Genomic DNA, 17,747 nt, shown 5'->3' on the forward strand with positions numbered 1-17,747 from the left:
TCATCTTCATAAAATAATAACAAATTTTACTTACTTTAAATACTTTGCACCTAAGTTTAGTCTAAATTTCAGGAGTCGTAATCATAAAATACATATAACTTTTTGATCGCGCCACTTGCCTGTTGGCAGATGAACGCTCGAAATGGTCTGGTTCGTGGGATGCGTTATCCTTATTAACTTTGCCACCGAACCCTAATACAATTACCTACCTTGTATTGGAGTTCTGGCACCTTATTGTTTGGAACTTCTCTCGCGGCAGTCAGGATCGGATCAGATCAGATCCTATGGTCAGGAAGGAGGGGCTCTTGTCGTGTTTTCTTGAATACTAAATGCGATCACACGACACAGTGGATTTAATGAGTTATTGATCGCAAAAATAACCGTTTAACGATCGCGGTGAGAATATCAAAAGCACATGCACACACGATCAGTTCGGTTGTTATTATGAGGCCGGGACAATATTGGTACCCTTGGTAGGCATTGCAACATCTTAACCAGGGCCCAGTAGGTAGCAAATAAATTTGAACGCCTCAACCGAGTTAATGTACTACACACACATATGGTGTAACCACTTTTAAATAATTTAAAAATACGTTGTGCCTTTTTTTTCGAAATGAAGAGAACACAAGAAGAAAGAAACTAGTCAAAAGCGTATTATTCTCCTTTATTTTACAACAAATTAGTCAATAATTCATAGCATCGTACACTGCTCAAATATCGCTAGCAGCTATTGAAGTTTTATTCCCTCGATTGAACGCGAACTGAAAGAGGTGTCGAAAATGCCAACTTTCGTCTACTTGACCTTCCATTTTGATAGCTTGTGATTAAATAAAATAGTACATGTAATGTAAACGCAAACAAAATATATTTTACAGCAGAAAATTTTGTTTTGAATGACGTTACCTTTATATTTTACTTTTGGTGCTCACTTTTAAATAAATTATTTGAAATACCTTAGAAAATTAACGCTTTAATCTGATGTTTATATTTTAATAGCGCAATTTTAAAGGAAAAACGTTTTAAAATGGAAAAACTTATGATTTCCTTAATTTTTGTTACGCCACAGCCTCAAGTAACGATTTTTATTTTTTTATTATAAATTTAGATGCTATTTGACATATTTCTGTTAATCTGCTTTATTTACTCGTCGAATTTATTTTATTATTGAATTTATTTTTTATTTACTCGTTGATAATAAATATCGTAAATACAAAGATCGCGATGTGTAACAATACGAGGCATAAATCCGCACACAAAAAAGATGGTGAAAATACCCGTGTGAAATGGGAAATGGGAAAATCCCCAAACAAATTGAAACTGGTTTTCTTAGCTTTGTCTACCTTTCACAGGCTGGTGAGTTCGAGAGTTTTATCCACCTTGAGTTGAAAATATAAAGCCATAAAGATGTTTACATAAAAATAACGTAAATAATTAGATCTATGTAGATCGATGAGATAAAAAAATATGAATGAGCAATCAATACATTGTATAAAAATACACGTAACTAATTAGTACATAAACCTACCCTAATAATTAGTACCCTTTCGTTCCAAACTCAAGTGGCTTCGTTTTTATCAGCGCATAAACTTTCAATCTCTCTCACTTTTTTATAAGATTCTTCACAACCTTTCACAACCCAATCTCCAAAACATCTTACTGAGAATTTCATATAACTTTCTGATCATGGTCTTTCGCTTCGCTTTTCTCAGGAGAGAACACTTTCCATTCCTCGACATAGCACATCATTTTTCAGCTATTCCTTTTCTGTTCAAAAGGAAGCTACCTATTATCATTCATATAAAAAAATGCGCCTTTTCTAGCCACCTTCAAGAAATGCCTTAAACATTACTATATATCCTTAGAATTATGACCTCCGTTTTTTTAAACTGATTTTTAAAATATATCTTTGATTCCATTTCTTTCCTTGGTTACTCTTTCTCTCTCCTTCCAAACTCATTATCTAATTCCACATTCCTCACCTTTTAACGTGTATAACATAATGTATCTTTATTTAAGTTAATAAGTGCAAGCCTTATCTCCCTATTAAAAAAACAGCTGTTATTTTAATTAATTAGGTTTTTTTTTATATATTTGTCTTTTGATATATATTTTCGTTTTTTAGTACAAATTTTGGACTAACTCTTCTTTTGACCAGTTTGATTGGCTGGAAGATATTGCCTATTCTTTGTACCTGAAGATTTAAATATAAATTGGTGTGTAAAGCAGTGAACATGTAAACGTAGAGGTTAGTAGGTAATAGAAAATATTCTCAATTAGGGGGTATACAAGATGATAGAATTTAAAATGTTTACTATTGGCTGTAGAATTTCTTACAGCTTACTAAAGTTGATAAGTATTATACAAAAAACATCATGAATATTTTGATTATGTCCAAATGTTTGTAGATTTGGCCGGATTCCACTTTCCAGGGAGCTGTCGAGTTTGAAATTTATTTAGAGAGAACACATTTTTGAGAAGGAAATATTGAAGCCTGGGCATTTACAACACCTATGACCGGTTGGTTGGTTTAAGTAGCCACTTTAATAACTGGTATAAGAAGTTTGGAAATTAAAAATAATATTTTTTAGCTGCCTGGTAGGTGAAACAATTCAGCCACATGAACCTCACCCACGTCAATATACTACAACCTTGTTTAGATAAATAAACGTGTATTAATTTTTTTAAAGAGAGAATAAATATAATAAGTTTGGTACAGACCTCTGAAACATTATTTACAAAAACAATCATACTTTTATCTAGATTGGTTCAACGTGCTCATTCGGTTGTATTTTATTCAATAAATAAACATTATTACAAAAATAATACATTTTAAAAAGAAAACAAGGTATTAAATCATATTTTGTCCCGATAAACCATTAAATAATATTAACAAATTACAACAGGGATGGAGAATACCTTAAATAAAGGAATATGGAAGTCAAGGCATTTACAGGGCAAAATTGTAAAAATATTGTCATTAAATAATAGTTCGTCATCGGTGCTCAAACATTAGTTTTAATTGAGAATCATGTGAAATAAAATAATTAACAAATATTTTTTTGTTTTAGATTCTTTGAAAAATAAAACATATTAATAAGAAGACAGAAAAGAAAAAACTCAACAAAACTAGTTAAAATGGTTTGAAATATATATTTTTTTAAAGTAGGAAAATAGAGAAAAATAATGTAATGAAAATATAAGAATAGCCATATTTACTTGAGTAAAGATAAAACATAAAAAATATATACAGATATGCGAGTACATATATAAATAGTGAGTGCTCATAAATGTATTCAAAACAAGATGATAAATAAAACAATGAAAATCGAAAATTTCAATTCATATCTACAGAAAAAATAAAAATAAATTTAAAATACCTATTAAAATTAAGGTCTAATATATTTGAATAAAATAAGAAAGAAAGAAAAGAAAAGGTTAAAAAGAAAATAATAAAAATGTATTTAATGAGATAAAAATATTGAGTTTGAATGTTTTAGGTTAATCAGTATAGAAACGTTCTAAACAACAATAACCAATAAACTAAAACTTCAATCTGTTTATATGTAAAGTTCGGTTTATTTATGCCAACGTATACAACATGCATAATGCACCTATGTGAACATCATAATTATGTTTATAAGATTTACGAACTTAGTAAAGATAAAATAAAGATTTACGAAAAATAAAGTCATTATCCAGAACATAAAAGCTAATGCTCCGCATAATTTAAGGGTTGTAAATAATACCGCACAACAATCGAAAGAAATGCGTCGTTAAATACACATTGCTTCTGGTTTTCCAACTGCTGTAACCAAGCATACCCTGGAGGAACTCAGTAGGATAAAGCCATGGAAAATATTCGCCGAAACCAAAAAAAATTCAACTCACACAGTCCCCAAATCATTAGGCCACTCTCAAGTCTACTTCGCACCGAGTTATAAAGAATTTTCAGTACTCGTGTAAAACCCTGGTAGTACGCAGGGCGAATCCTAGCATCTTCAACGAACTACTACAAACTGTTTCGATCTGATCATGAAACGTCGGGGAACTCACAAAAGTAATGCCCCGATCTTTAACCTTCAAAGTCCGCATAAGATTCTGGTCCTTTATTCTATAGCGGAAAAAATGCGTTTTGTACGCCCTGCCCTGGTGAAAGACATGTATGAGACAACTGAGTATTTTGAAATATTCAACAAAAATGTATTTCGTCTTCCCCATTTAGATATGTTTATTGTATCCGCCTGGAGAGTATTTTATTTTATTTTATTTTATTTGGGAAACTAACAGTTCTACATGCATATTTATAGTAAACAAACAGACATAGTGTATAAACTCAGAACCAATAACAGATTTCCACAAAGTATACTACGTTAGTTAAGAAAATATATTACATATCATATAAATACATACAAGTTTATGCATATAAAAATATTATTTTCATGTACTCGTATTCCCATATTGTAATTTTTTTATATTTTTTAATAAAAACCTTTATTAGCATAAATAAACAATACATTCAGTAAAAAAATGGAACACTTAAGGTTGAACTTGCCAAAAAAGAGTCTAGCTCTTGTGTTTGGCAAGTTTACAAAATAACATAAAAAAGAAACGTAAAATGCAAAACAAAATAATAAAATAAATAAAAAATTAAACGATTTTAAAAAATCAGAAAATATAACACTAAAAAATATTAAATAAAAACACAAAATTTATAAACACGGGCACATATTAAACATACATCTCTTTTTTCAAAGTACAGTAGATTATGTGTAAATACATCGATTATGTGAATATGTGAATGACTTTTGTTTTTTTTTTTATTTCAGAGTTTGATGGCGGTAATAAAATTCGGTTATGCCTTGGTCATCATCACACTCATGCTCATGATTTGGGCGTCTCTGAGTAAAGCCAGAGAGGTTTGTATGATTCTTTGTAGTTTGTTCGTGGTCGATTATTCACAACTGAAACAATAAAATAATAAATAATCTTGAAACTGTTGTTTTTATCTCTCATTTATTTCTTTCTTTCAACCGCACATACTATATTAAGAGAGAGTGTTCAATATTTTGGAAGGGCGTATTAAGCTCTCGAGGACAAAAACTATTTTCAAGAGAGGGGTTGAGGACTGTATTTTCCTAAGTGGAAGGGATTTGAGTGGGAAACTCCTTGATGATTTTCCGAATGTTTAAGTTTGCTATTTACCATATTGATATGCCACATATTTGAAAGAAAAAAATTATGTTTCTGATTTTATTTGATATATGTGGTGATATACTCGTTTGGCTCTTTGTTAACTAATTACTCGTCCCAACTCAACACGGAGTTGGGACCTTTGTCTCAAAAAAGATGTATTTAACTGTGTATAAGTAAATAAATAAAAATAATTAAATAAACTGATCATTAAACGTCAAATCAATATGAACACGTGAAATCAAACATGACGATTTTCATTTGAAACATTATTGGAACCAAAAGCATTACCCAAAACACTTAATTAGGTTGAATTAACCAAATCGTATTAGTTTTTTTACGTTTTTTAAACAGTTCTATATATCATTTGACGTTTAATCATCAGCGTGGCCATATATGAAGCAAAGTATATTTGCATGCAAAAAATAATAATCCCTTGGCCCTTAAAAAATGCTCCTTGATAATATTAAGGTAGTTGTTAATGAAGTAATTTTTTTGATATATGACACTGGTTATTTTGATTATTTTATTTCTTAATTTTTAGTTCCACGTGGAACCCGGAGTACACTACCCTCCCTGCTTCTTCAACCCTCTCTGCAGCTGTTCCAAGGCCATCCCAGACCTGGGGATTGTGGCGTGTCGGGCAGTGCCCCTCTTCAGGGTCCCCTCAGCCATCAACTCCTCCAAGGTGTTCATGCTGCACCTGGAGAACAATGGCCTGAGAGACCTTGAACCTGGCTTCTTCCAATCCACCAGTGAGAAAGAATTATATATTTTAAGATTTAAACAAATGACAATCAATCCGATCCTTTTTTTAATAAAAAAATCATTTTCAAAATGATGGATAGAGGCCATAGAAGGATCCATTATAAACCAATTTGATCTTGTGGACCGTCCTCAAATGTCACCAATTTATTATTACAATTTTTTTTTGTGTTTTTGTTTTCATTTTCCCAGATTTCGGTCTTGTGCCTTTAATGTAAAAAAATCAGATCAATATATATTTTGTCTTAGAAGTGTTGTACTGTTGTACTAGAGCAAAAATTTGCTACTGATAATCATTTGAAAAAAAAAATATCCGAACAAAGTACGGAAAAGGGATATAAAAAAATTAAACATGAACTTTGCGTCACATTAAAAAAAAATCTAAAGTAATCAAGATTTTCAAATATTTTTTAAATCTCCTTAATGTATGCCCTTTCAAACAGTAACAAAAACATTAAAAGAAATGTAATAATAAATTTGTGACATTTTGGGATAGGCCACTATAGCAAATTTGTTCCAAATGGCTTCCTCTATCTGCCATTTTTTTTGTTCCACTTTCTACGAAACATCCTGTTTGTTATATATACATAATGTACAAATAATGATTGCGTATAAATAATTTACATGGATAGGTATATCATAACATTTAATAATAATATATGCAAATACACTATACAAACAGACATAGATATACTTAATTTAAATTTTCTTTAAATCTACTAGTGTAGGTACTCATTCAGGATTACATAAGTTGCATTGACAAATATGACTCCGGTGATGCATATTCTAACTGCGATCTTACTATACAATAAAATTAAGTTATGATATATTATGTTATGTTGTTTCATATAGCAAAACCTGTAAAACATTTGTCATATTTTTAATTTTTGTTACAGGCCTATACAGATTAGCAATAAACAAAAACCCTCTGGGAGAAATTCCTGAGGAAGCGTTTTTAGGCCTGGAAAGATCCTTGTGGGAGCTAGAGCTGCATGATGATGACCTCGTCACAATTCCTAATAAAGCTCTTCGTTACCTGCAGAAACTGAGACTTCTAGATCTAACAGGTACAACATTTTTGGGAAGTGGGAAGCTTTTCTTATTTCATAATTGGAGGTCCCAAATTGTTTACAAATACAGTAAAACCTCGTTTTTACGGTTTCCCGCCTTTTACACCGAAATATTTAAGTCCCATTTTTTTCCATACATTCTCATTCAATTTTCCCCCAATTAACGTTTTTCATAACCCCGGTTTTATGACGAATTTTTTCATAACTCATTTAATCTGTCAAAAGACAAGCCGCGCACCGCCACCGCGTGAATGGAGAATAAAATCGAGGTAAATAAAAAAATGTGTAAATTATTGCCTTAAACTAAATTCAAAGTAGGTGCAGTGTAATTGACCATTTTGTTTAAGTCTCTAATTTAGACGTTTTACTAAATAGTGAAATGCAGTTGACGCATGTTTAGGAAGAATAAAGTATTAAACTTCTTAGATTTTCACGGCCGTTAAGATGCACAATAAGTTTTTCTGGGTTATTATGCCGTGTGTCGTTCGTACTCTCTACCGACGTTTCGGATCGCGTTACAGCGTCCATCATCAGGGTTGATGTTATTTGTGTACACAATACACAAATAACATCAACCCTGATGATGGACGCTGTAACGCGATCCGAAACGTCGGTAGAGAGTACGAACGACACACGGCATAATAACCCAGAAAAACCTATTGTGCAGAATAAAGTATATACATCAATAAATTACTATGGAACATTAAAAATAAATGGCAATATAAATATTATTTGATGTTATACACACATAATATGAAAAGGAGATAGTTTAAACAGTTATCATCATAAAAGTATGAAACTGTCCACGATGTAAATGACAGTTGAAATTTTGTGGTGCTATACTAAAAAAAGTGATACCATATAAATAAAATTTTCCAATATTTAGGGGAAAAAATATTATATGCATTTTACGCAAATTAAAAATTTTATTTTCGTGTTTTTAAGGTTTTTAAATTAAATTAAATTATTTATGCATGTATTTTTAAAAAAAACTAATAAAAAAGAACACACTGCAGTATTGTTTGAAAAAATACAAAATATTTTTAATCATGTATATCATTGGTAAATATGAATAATCCCCAATCAGAACAGTTCTTACAATTTTTCTGCAGTAAATTTAGTATAGTCTTGTACAATAATTATATTTTAATGAAATTATTTTTCTCCATACATTTTTCATTTCCTCACTTTTATGTTTTCCTCAGTTCTCCACGTTTTTGTTGCTCCCTTGAAAAACGTAAAACAGGGGTTTTACTGTATAGTTAAAACATTGAAGTTTTTATAGCATTTTTTTTGTTTAAACCCTTCTTAAGCTACTTATTTGATTATTGTTTTGTGAATACTAACATCTTTTTTAAGGCAAATAAGTTTTTGGTAAGATCGCATTAATTCAAACAACTAAAAAAAAATACGCCTCTTTTGAGTAACATTGCTGGTAAATTGGTCTTTTAATAATATTTTGTTATAATCCTAGGTAACGACATAGCTGATCTTGCAGCAGACAGTTGGAAGGGTCTAGAAAACTCACTGCAGACCCTCATCCTAGCTGACAACTCTTTGCTCATCCTTCCTCCTGATGCCTTTTCAACACTGCCGATATTGGAAACATTAGACCTTCGAGGGAACCACATATCTAAGATCGATCCTTATGTTTTCAGAGATGGTATGAATCGCCTTAGTAAGGTATGGAACAATATTAAAAGGTTTCCCAATATTGATGCATATTTATATTATCATTGGTAGTTTAAATATTAAATATCATAGGGTTTCTGGCACAAGTTGGTAACTTCAAATTTTCGAAAAATGAAATTTCTTCATATTTTATAAATACTAAAAATAATACTTTATAATATTCAACTTGTGTTATTTGAATTGTTGATTTGGGATGATCTTTTTACTTTAAAAGTAAAATATGCACGGCACACCCCAGTGAACATTATCATCAATGTTGAAAAGTAACACATAAATTTTAAAAAAACAAATAAATCAATAAATAATTTCTAAGGGAGAATAAAGAAAACTCACTATGGCACAATTCGATATTTTTACTTATAAGTTATTGTGTATAACAAAATGTCATAACAATATAGCTTACATCACATCTATCACCAAGAAGGCGAAGTCAATCATTTATTTGATGGCATTCCAAAATATCGCTCCAGATATATTTCTTAAAATATAGAAAACCTACATAAGACTTCTATTGAAGTATGGATACCAAATATGGAGCTCCTTCTTCACTAAGATCTTTGAGTTACTAGAAAAAGTCTAAATATATGGTATGGAAATCCTCAAATTACTCAAAAGGATGCCCTACAACGGTAAATTAAAAGCACTTGGATTGACACAATTGGAAGAAGGACGGAAAAGGCGGAACTAAACTTATAAGATACTAAATTATTACTATGACTGATCCCTGCACAAGATGTATCAATTAAATCCCAACACCTATTTTAAGGATCATAACTGGAAGCTCTATTGTCCCCACATCCACCTCAATCCTAAGAAAGTCTTACTTTTGAGCAGGGTGGTTTCAGACCGGAAAAAATTCCCAAGCCTAGTTGTCAGTTCCATCTCGGTCGAACAGTTCAAAAACCGTTTGCTTGCTTTGTTTAAGGAAGAAGAACGCAGACAAAAATCTCAAATATAAGCCCATCAGCAAAGGCTGCCTGCCCATAACAAATAATAATGAGAAAATGCTTTGGATTTTACTGTGAGAAGTTTTAAAGCTATGTTTGGAAATTGAATGACTCCAAGAAGATTTTTTTTTTACATTTACCTATCAATATTTGATTTTCATGGGACAGTAATAAATTACATTATTATTAATTTAAGGTGTAAATTATATGTATCCCACTAAACATGTTTTTTTTTTTTATTACAATAATGTGTAATGTTTGTTTTCAGCTTATTTTATCAGACAATCAGTTGATGTACATACCATATGAGGAAGTGGCACCTTTGAAGCAAATGCGACATTTAGATTTGGCCAAAAATCGTATCGTCCAAGTGCCTCCACTTAATAATATTCCTGGAATACATATTTCTCTGGATGTTTTGAGGTTGAAATACTAAATATATATTAGAAAACATATTGATAATACATTCATACAAAATAAAGAAAACAGTATTAATTTATTTACAGATTGGAATACAACGCCATAAAATTTTTGCTTCCTGCATCTTTTCAACTATTTTCTGTGCTGAATACCACAGTACTAGATGGTAATCCAATATCGTTTATCAGGGTATGTAGAATATTAAATTTCACACAATAATTCACACCAAGTCATGTAAATATTTATTTTTAAATATTGTACTATTATTTTGCTTAGGAAGATGCATTTCGCCAAGCAAAAATCAAGACTCTTTCCTTAAGAGATTGTGGTCTAACTGAGATATCTCCATCTGCGTTCGCTGGACTCGAAGCGACTCTTCAATCGTTGGATCTGTCGTCCAATAATCTGACGGGATTACCTAAAAGCTTATTCCACCAGTTCGATTTCCTGAGATATTTAAGTCTTAAAGAAAATCAGGTAAATGTTCAAAAACTACTTACTCTACAATGGTGTTTTTTTTTAGATTTATGAATATGACATGCCGTTATACAAGGGAAAGGGTTCTAAGGTGGAGTGTGGGAATTACAGAGCTATCAGTCTTCTGAGCGCTGTCGGCAAAATGTATGGAAGAATACTGATAGAAAGAGTAAGAAACGTGACCAAGGAGAAAGTATGGGATGTACAGAGTGGATTTATGAATGGTAGAGGATGTATGGATCAAATATTTGCATTACGCAATATGACAGAAAAGTTTTTGGCGAAAAACCAGAAGCTTTTCTGCGCTTTTGTTGATTTGCAAAAAGCATTTGATCGAGTTGATAGGAAAAAATTATGGATGGTTCTATCGGAGTATGGAGTGAGTGACAACCTTGTCCGCGCTATTGCTTCCTTGTACAAAGATAGTGTAGCGTGTGTAAGGGTAAATGGGTCATTAACTTCCTGGTTTGACATCCCTAAAGGAGTCAAACAGGGATGTGTAATGTCACTGTGGTTATTCAACATATACATGGATAAATGTATGAGAGAATTGAAAAGTATGGATGTGGGAGCGAAAATGAGTAATCTTACTGTCAGTTGCCTTCTGTACGCCGATGACGCAGTCCTCCTAGCTGACAGCGAAGAGGAACTGCAATCCTTGGTTACAAAGGTTTACGAAGTGTGCAAGGAGAGTGATTTGCTAATGAATGTGCAAAAGTCGAACGTCATGGTCTTTGAAAGAAATGTAACTATGACTGAATGTAAGATTGTAGTAAATGGAGATAGTTTGAAACAGGTCGAAGAATTTGTATATCTGGGTAGTATGTTTACTAGAGATGGAAATATGGACAAGGATATTGAAAGGAGGGTTAGTGCCGGTAACAGAGTTAATGGTGCCTTAAAGTCTGTCGTAGCAAATAAGTGTCTATCGCAAGAGGCTAAATTAGCAGTTCATAATGGAGTTCTGGTACCAACCCTAATGTATGGAAGCGAAGCATGGAGTTGGAAAAAAAGGGACGAAAGTAGACTGAATGCTGTTGAAATGCGATCCCTCAGGCGAATGTGCGGAAAAACAATGTATGATAGGTGCCCTAATGTCGAAATTAGAGCAGAATGCAAGGCTGAGTTAAGCATTATCGACAAAATTAAGAAAGGTCTTTTGCGATGGTTCGGTCATGTGGAGCGAATGAATGATGAAAGTACGGCTAAAAAGATTTATGATGCGAATGTGTCTGGTTGTAGAAGTCGAGGAAGGCCGAGAAAGACATGGCATGATCAAGTACAACAAATTCTTGAAAGTGGTCATGTGAAAAGTCGGAATAATCGACGTGCGTGCATGAGAAGATGTATGAATGTGAAGGAAGCAAAGGAAGTGTGCCAGGACAGAGTGGTGTGGCGTTCTATCCTCTCTGCCTACCCCTCTGGTGAAATGGCGTGATGGTTAGTTAGTTAGTTAGTTACATCTAACATATTGTTTTAAATTCTTCTTCTTCTTTTGCCACTCTTACCGGAGGTTGGCGACCATCATTCTGAATTCATCATGATCCTTGGCCAGTCTAATCAGCTCTGCTGCATCGTGCACATCGAACCACTGTCTGAGATTTATGTTTTAACTAAAACAGTTTATTTGGGTTGGATTTCTGTGTGCCATTATTACTTCTAAAAAATATTACTTCTGAAAAAGGTAATCGAGAGGAGATAAGTCTGCTGTACTGCTGCAGTGGTTGGTGTCTGGTTCAGTGATTGTGTTGCAAGTAATTTTGCACGAAGACTTATCAACAAATCTTCTGGTTATTCCCAAAATTGAAAATGTTTTGTTCTCTGCAATCTTTATAATTGTAAGCTTAGTGTTGTAATAAATTGTATGTTTCAAGTGTAGTTACATATACAGGCTGTTCATTAAACCCTGTCACATCCGAAACCATTATGATCAGTATGAGCAAGAAGACATATTGGCACATTAAAATATTTTTTTTAAACAAATAAAATTATAAATAATAAAACATCAAAAAAGGCAAATGGTTGTTTACTTCTGCAGGGGAGAAACGAGAAGGGGGGAGGAGAGAGTCTGATACTGCCCTGCACTTCCCTCATTTCTCCCCTGCAGAAGTAAGCACCATTTGTTTTTTTGAATATTTTATTTTTTAAATTTTATCTGTTTTAAATATTTTTTTAAATATGCTAATATGTATTCTTGCCCATACTGATCATCGTGGTTTCGGATGTGACAGGGTTTAAAGAACATCCTGTATGGTTTAGAAGTGTCGATATTAATTTATACTTTAATGATAATTAGACATAAGTCAATATTACCACATTCGTAGATTTTAATGTTTGTACTATTTTAAGACCAAATCAAAAAATAAGTCATCCTTGTTGTGTTGCGGTTGGCGCATTTGCCTTTGAAACTGAAGCGTGAGACAGATCAACTACCTTCGTGTAAAATATTATCAATATAAGCTCCATTTGGTTTGCCAATGCAGTGCCCTATACACCACCAGGTGAGGAAAGGGACATGGTGGTAATTACTTCTGACAGTGTTGTATTGCTTAAAACAATGACATTTAAGGAATGCCTACTTTTCGATATTTCTTTCTGAAGCCACCATTTTTAAATGTGCAGTATGTTTTCTAATACATTTTATTATCTTTTGTAATAAATTAGTCTACTTAATCCTCACTTTGATTTTATAGGTTCACAATATAATCCCTGGAGAGTCATTCAATGGCTTCCAATACACCCTTTTCAATTTGGATCTTAGCGGAACAAAGAATGGAATCACGAGTTTACAAGATTTGAGAAGGTATAAATAATTCATTTTCGTTTTCAATTTACATATTCTGATATACACATAGATATGCTGACTCTAATTACAATTATTATTTGTAAATAACATAAACTGGCTGTGGAATTTGAGATTCAGAATTATAAATTTGTTCTACACTAAACTCTGTTTCATGATGATCAGTATTGTTGTTAGATTAAGTGTTCTGTGCTTTAGTTAACTCCAAAAGTTAAAATTCTTTGTGGAGTGAAGCTTATCTATTAATCAATTAGTTAACTGTGCCCTGCAACCAGAACCCTAGTGCTTTTGACTCGATGACTGCTCAGGTAAAAATTCTGACTGAGGAAATCGAGTGGAGATAAGTCTGCCTTGTTGTGTAGTGGTTGACGTATTTACCTACCATTCTTGAGGTCCTGCGTTTGGTTCCTGGCAAGGCAAACGTGAAATATTGATTAGAATTTTTTTTTAAAACTGCAATATTTAATTGTTCCTTAACTGGCACCTGAAGCGTACAACTGATAACCTTCCTTTCATGTAACAGATGTTTGAACTATCCTACATTTGGTTTACTAGTAGAGTGCCCTATGCACCACTTACTGCAAAAGGAAGATGATAATGATTAGAGATTTTCAACAAAGTTAACACAAGTACTTTTCTGTATTGATTATTAAATTCTTATTTATGTAATATTAGTATTCAGAACCTTTTGCTTGTTTTCTTAACCATTATTCTATTACGGTTCTCATTGATTATTTTTTTATGTTCTAGAATGCGTTCTCTCCGTTTTCTGTCACTAAGTCGTCTCCCTCGTTCCATCCTGATATCCGATGATTTCCAAGAATTTGGTGTTGACTTGGAGGAACTGAAGATTATCGGAGGCTCCTTGGAAGCCATCCAAGGTCATGCCTTTCGCCACTTGAGAACTATTAAGTTCTTGGACTTGTCAGAAAATGAAATATCCAAGATTGATAAAGAAGCCTTTGTAGAGGTGTGTATAATATTTATGTTTTTAGAACAGATATTTTTTTCATCATCATTCTATCTGCTCCCTAGTTGGAGAAAACGATGTCGACAAAAAGCCTCCAAGCCTCTATGTCAGCTGCCAACTTTTGTGCATTCTCCCAAGTTAGGTTCTTGTCCTGTAGTTCTGACATGAACTGTCGACAAAAAATCAGCAGCAGACGTCCAGGATGCCGAGAACCTGATGCCTTGAAATACAGGCAAGCATAGGAGAGCCTTTAGTAGGCATCCACAGTGCATGGCCTGCTCAACTGTATCGCTTCTGCTTGGTAACTGTTGTCCAGTGAGTGCTTCGTCCAAATGCTTATTTCTTCATTCCTCTCAAACTCAAACCACCGCAAACCAAAGATTCTTCTTAGATACCTATTATCAAAAATCAGTATTTTTCTGTTTTAGGCCTTAGTGGAGGTGCCACAATTTGCATCCGTAGAGAATAATAGGTGTTATGCAGGCGTTATATAGGTGGCATTTAGTTATCACTGAGTAAATATCCAATCTCCAGATAGCTTTTATGCTGTTGAATGCGGCGCCTTCTATTTCTAGCCGCACTTCCGGCTCTTTTTGAAAGCTGCTGTTTTCCATTACTCCCAGGTAGTAAATATGAAGCTCACAGTCCTTTCGATGACTTGGTTTTACAATCAGGGGATTTTGGATATCAAGGCAAGAATTTTTACACAGTACATGGGTCTTTGCAATGTTTATTTTCAAACCCATGCATGCGGAGTACCTGTTTAGACTTCCAACAGCAACTTTGAAAACCCCTAACTGAATGGTCAATTAAAACCACATTATCGGCAAACTCTAGATTACAATGTTTTTAAGCAAAGGAGGTTGATATTAAATCTAGTAGAATTAAATGTAAATATTAATAATCCATCCTTTTTTTAGCTGGGACACGGCCTAATAAGTTTCAAGATATCCAATGGCCTAGCAGACTCAATGACAGTTCTCCCTCATGATGCTCTTCGGCCTCTTTCACACCTTCAGTACCTGGATATCTCCAATAACAAGATCAGCTCCGTCCCCGACACTTCTTTCCACTTTCTCGGGAACCTCAAAAGACTGGAGCTACAAGATAATGTCATTACAAATTTTTACAAAGGCACATTGCAGGTAAAAAGAAAAATAAACAAAATATTTTACAGTAACTGTCGTTATCTGAGTTTGAAAATAAAACTTAGTACATAGGTATAAATAGGCCTTTTTAAAAAAAAACTTTTTAATTGTTCAGTATGGTCTTGTAGTTTATTATATAATTTCAGTCTCTAATTTTTTAGTCTTGACGTCCTTGTCTTGTTTTAGAATGTTGTATGAAATATTGTTCTGATAATTTCGTATTGTGTCCGTGTCTGTTATTATTTTTTTAAAGTTTCAGTTATTTGTCTACAATAACATCAGTGGCTAATTTATCCATAAATTCTAGTTGAAAGAGTAACAGTTTTATAATTGGTCTTAGATAAGGAAGGTCACATTATGCTAACTTTCATATTTTATTTAGCTGTCGTTGTAGTCTGTTTATATCATTTTAATTTCGCTTTTTGATAAAACATTTTAGATTTTACATAGGCTTCATACGTTATGTTTTTTTTATTTTTGGTACATAGCTTTTGATTAAAAAAATAAACTCAATAATGATGCAAATTTTGTAATTACATTATTGATATAAATTATCCATATGTGGTCGGTCTATTGTTAGTCATAAGTATTTTAAATCTTGAATTTCAATTAGTAATTTTTGTCATTTATTAAGAATCTAAATTCATTAATTCACCAAAAAAATTCAACCATTTTATGTGTACATATAATATTTTATAGTCCGGACAGATGGTGTGAGTATCTAATAACTGATTAAATTTTTTAAGATCCTCGTGACTTTTTCATTTGTTTTTACCATGTATTTTTTTTTTTATTACAGCTTTTACTTTTTTTTTAATATGTTTTTTTTTCTCTTTCTACTCAGTATTTTGCTATGTTTTTTAAATATTCTTTTTATTTATTTATTTAATTATTTATTTATTTATATATATGCCATACATACACATACATTATTTTTTTACTATGACTTTAAATGTGTTTCTTACTATGTATTCTGTTTTTATTTCGCATTTTACTGAGTTTTAAAATATTTTTCTATTCATATATATATATATTTTTAATGTTTTTTTACTTGGTTTTTACTAAATTTTTACTATATTTTTACTACATTTTTTACCATGTTTTTACTCCATTTTTTACTTTGTTTTTCACTTTGTCCTCTATCTTTATAGCTGTTTTTATATATTGATTACTGTTTTTTGTATTTTTTGGACTGTCCTAGAATAAATTTGTAAATAACCCTAGTTAGGCAGCCAATGCAACTTTTTATAAATTATAATTTTGTGTTTAATATGATAATAAATAAATAAAATTACTAACTTGAATGTGAATGCTTCCTTGTGAATAAAAGGCTTAAAAAAAATTACATTAAATAAGGAAAATCATAGGCAGAATTTTGAATCCTTACATAATGTTTAAATTAGAGTTCCATATTTTTTTTTATGAAACTGCATCTGTCTTTATTGAGATATAACTTCATACATATTTTGATAAAATTAAATACTTTAAGTGATTTTTAGATAAAAATTACCATCATAAATGCACTATAATAATAATAATATATTGTACCTATTTTTTTAATTTTTTTTATTTATTAATAAACTTCATAAAAGGTACATGTTTTTTAAAAAAATCTATACAGATCTACTTTTATACATCTAGTAATTGTTATCACTGTAACTCTCCAAAAAAAGAGACTAACTCTTGTGCTTGGAGAATGACTTACACTGTTGTAGTTGTTTATTTACGAGAGTTTACATAATTTTGAATATGAGTATATGAGAAAAAAAAACATATAATATATAAAGAAAAAAACATAAAATAATAATACTAATACTAATTAACATTTAATGCAGTTTTTACAGGTGTTCAAAAAATTTCTTTAGATTTACTTTAAATGTATTTATTGATACATTTTTTGTTTTTAGTTCATTGGGGACATTATTATATTTTTTACACCTTTGAAGACAAAGCTATTTTGACCATGACTTGTGTGGAATTTAGACATTTTAATATTATTTTGGTATTTGAGTGACTTATTCATCTCAAATTCTTTTATTTTTTCTTCTTTATAAATTTGTATAATGGAATTCATTTTATAAAGAGTGTACTGTATGAACCTTAAATATGTTATATGGACTTTCCATATTTATGTAATAAATCATGCTTTAAAAATGTGGTTAAAGCAAAATGGTTTTGGTACATAAGGACCAAGAAAGCTATTTCTTTATATGTAAAATGGAAATACTACCTCCGATTTATTTTATATAAATTTTACATCTTAAT

General features: G+C 31.7%; 1 protein-coding gene across 1 annotated transcript in view; it reads left to right on the top strand.

The window, feature by feature from the left end:
- The window catches only part of chp (leucine rich repeat containing G protein-coupled receptor chaoptin), a 59,208-nt gene that overhangs the window by 16,783 nt on the left and 24,678 nt on the right, over nt 1–17,747 (top strand). Inside the window, exons 3-12 of the mRNA XM_088242745.1 lie at nt 4,827–4,916; nt 5,735–5,945; nt 6,852–7,022; nt 8,500–8,708; nt 9,933–10,087; nt 10,171–10,273; nt 10,361–10,561; nt 13,255–13,364; nt 14,115–14,334; nt 15,255–15,479. Coding sequence (XP_088098871.1) covers nt 4,827–4,916; nt 5,735–5,945; nt 6,852–7,022; nt 8,500–8,708; nt 9,933–10,087; nt 10,171–10,273; nt 10,361–10,561; nt 13,255–13,364; nt 14,115–14,334; nt 15,255–15,479 — 1,695 coding nt within the window. The remainder of the gene's footprint in view (nt 1–4,826; nt 4,917–5,734; nt 5,946–6,851; nt 7,023–8,499; nt 8,709–9,932; nt 10,088–10,170; nt 10,274–10,360; nt 10,562–13,254; nt 13,365–14,114; nt 14,335–15,254; nt 15,480–17,747) is intronic.

Source organism: Micrasema longulum, unplaced genomic scaffold (assembly GCF_059751315.1).
Source record: "Micrasema longulum isolate JH-2025_06_02 unplaced genomic scaffold, ASM5975131v1 h1tg000163l, whole genome shotgun sequence".
NCBI classification, from domain to species: domain Eukaryota; kingdom Metazoa; phylum Arthropoda; class Insecta; order Trichoptera; family Brachycentridae; genus Micrasema; species Micrasema longulum.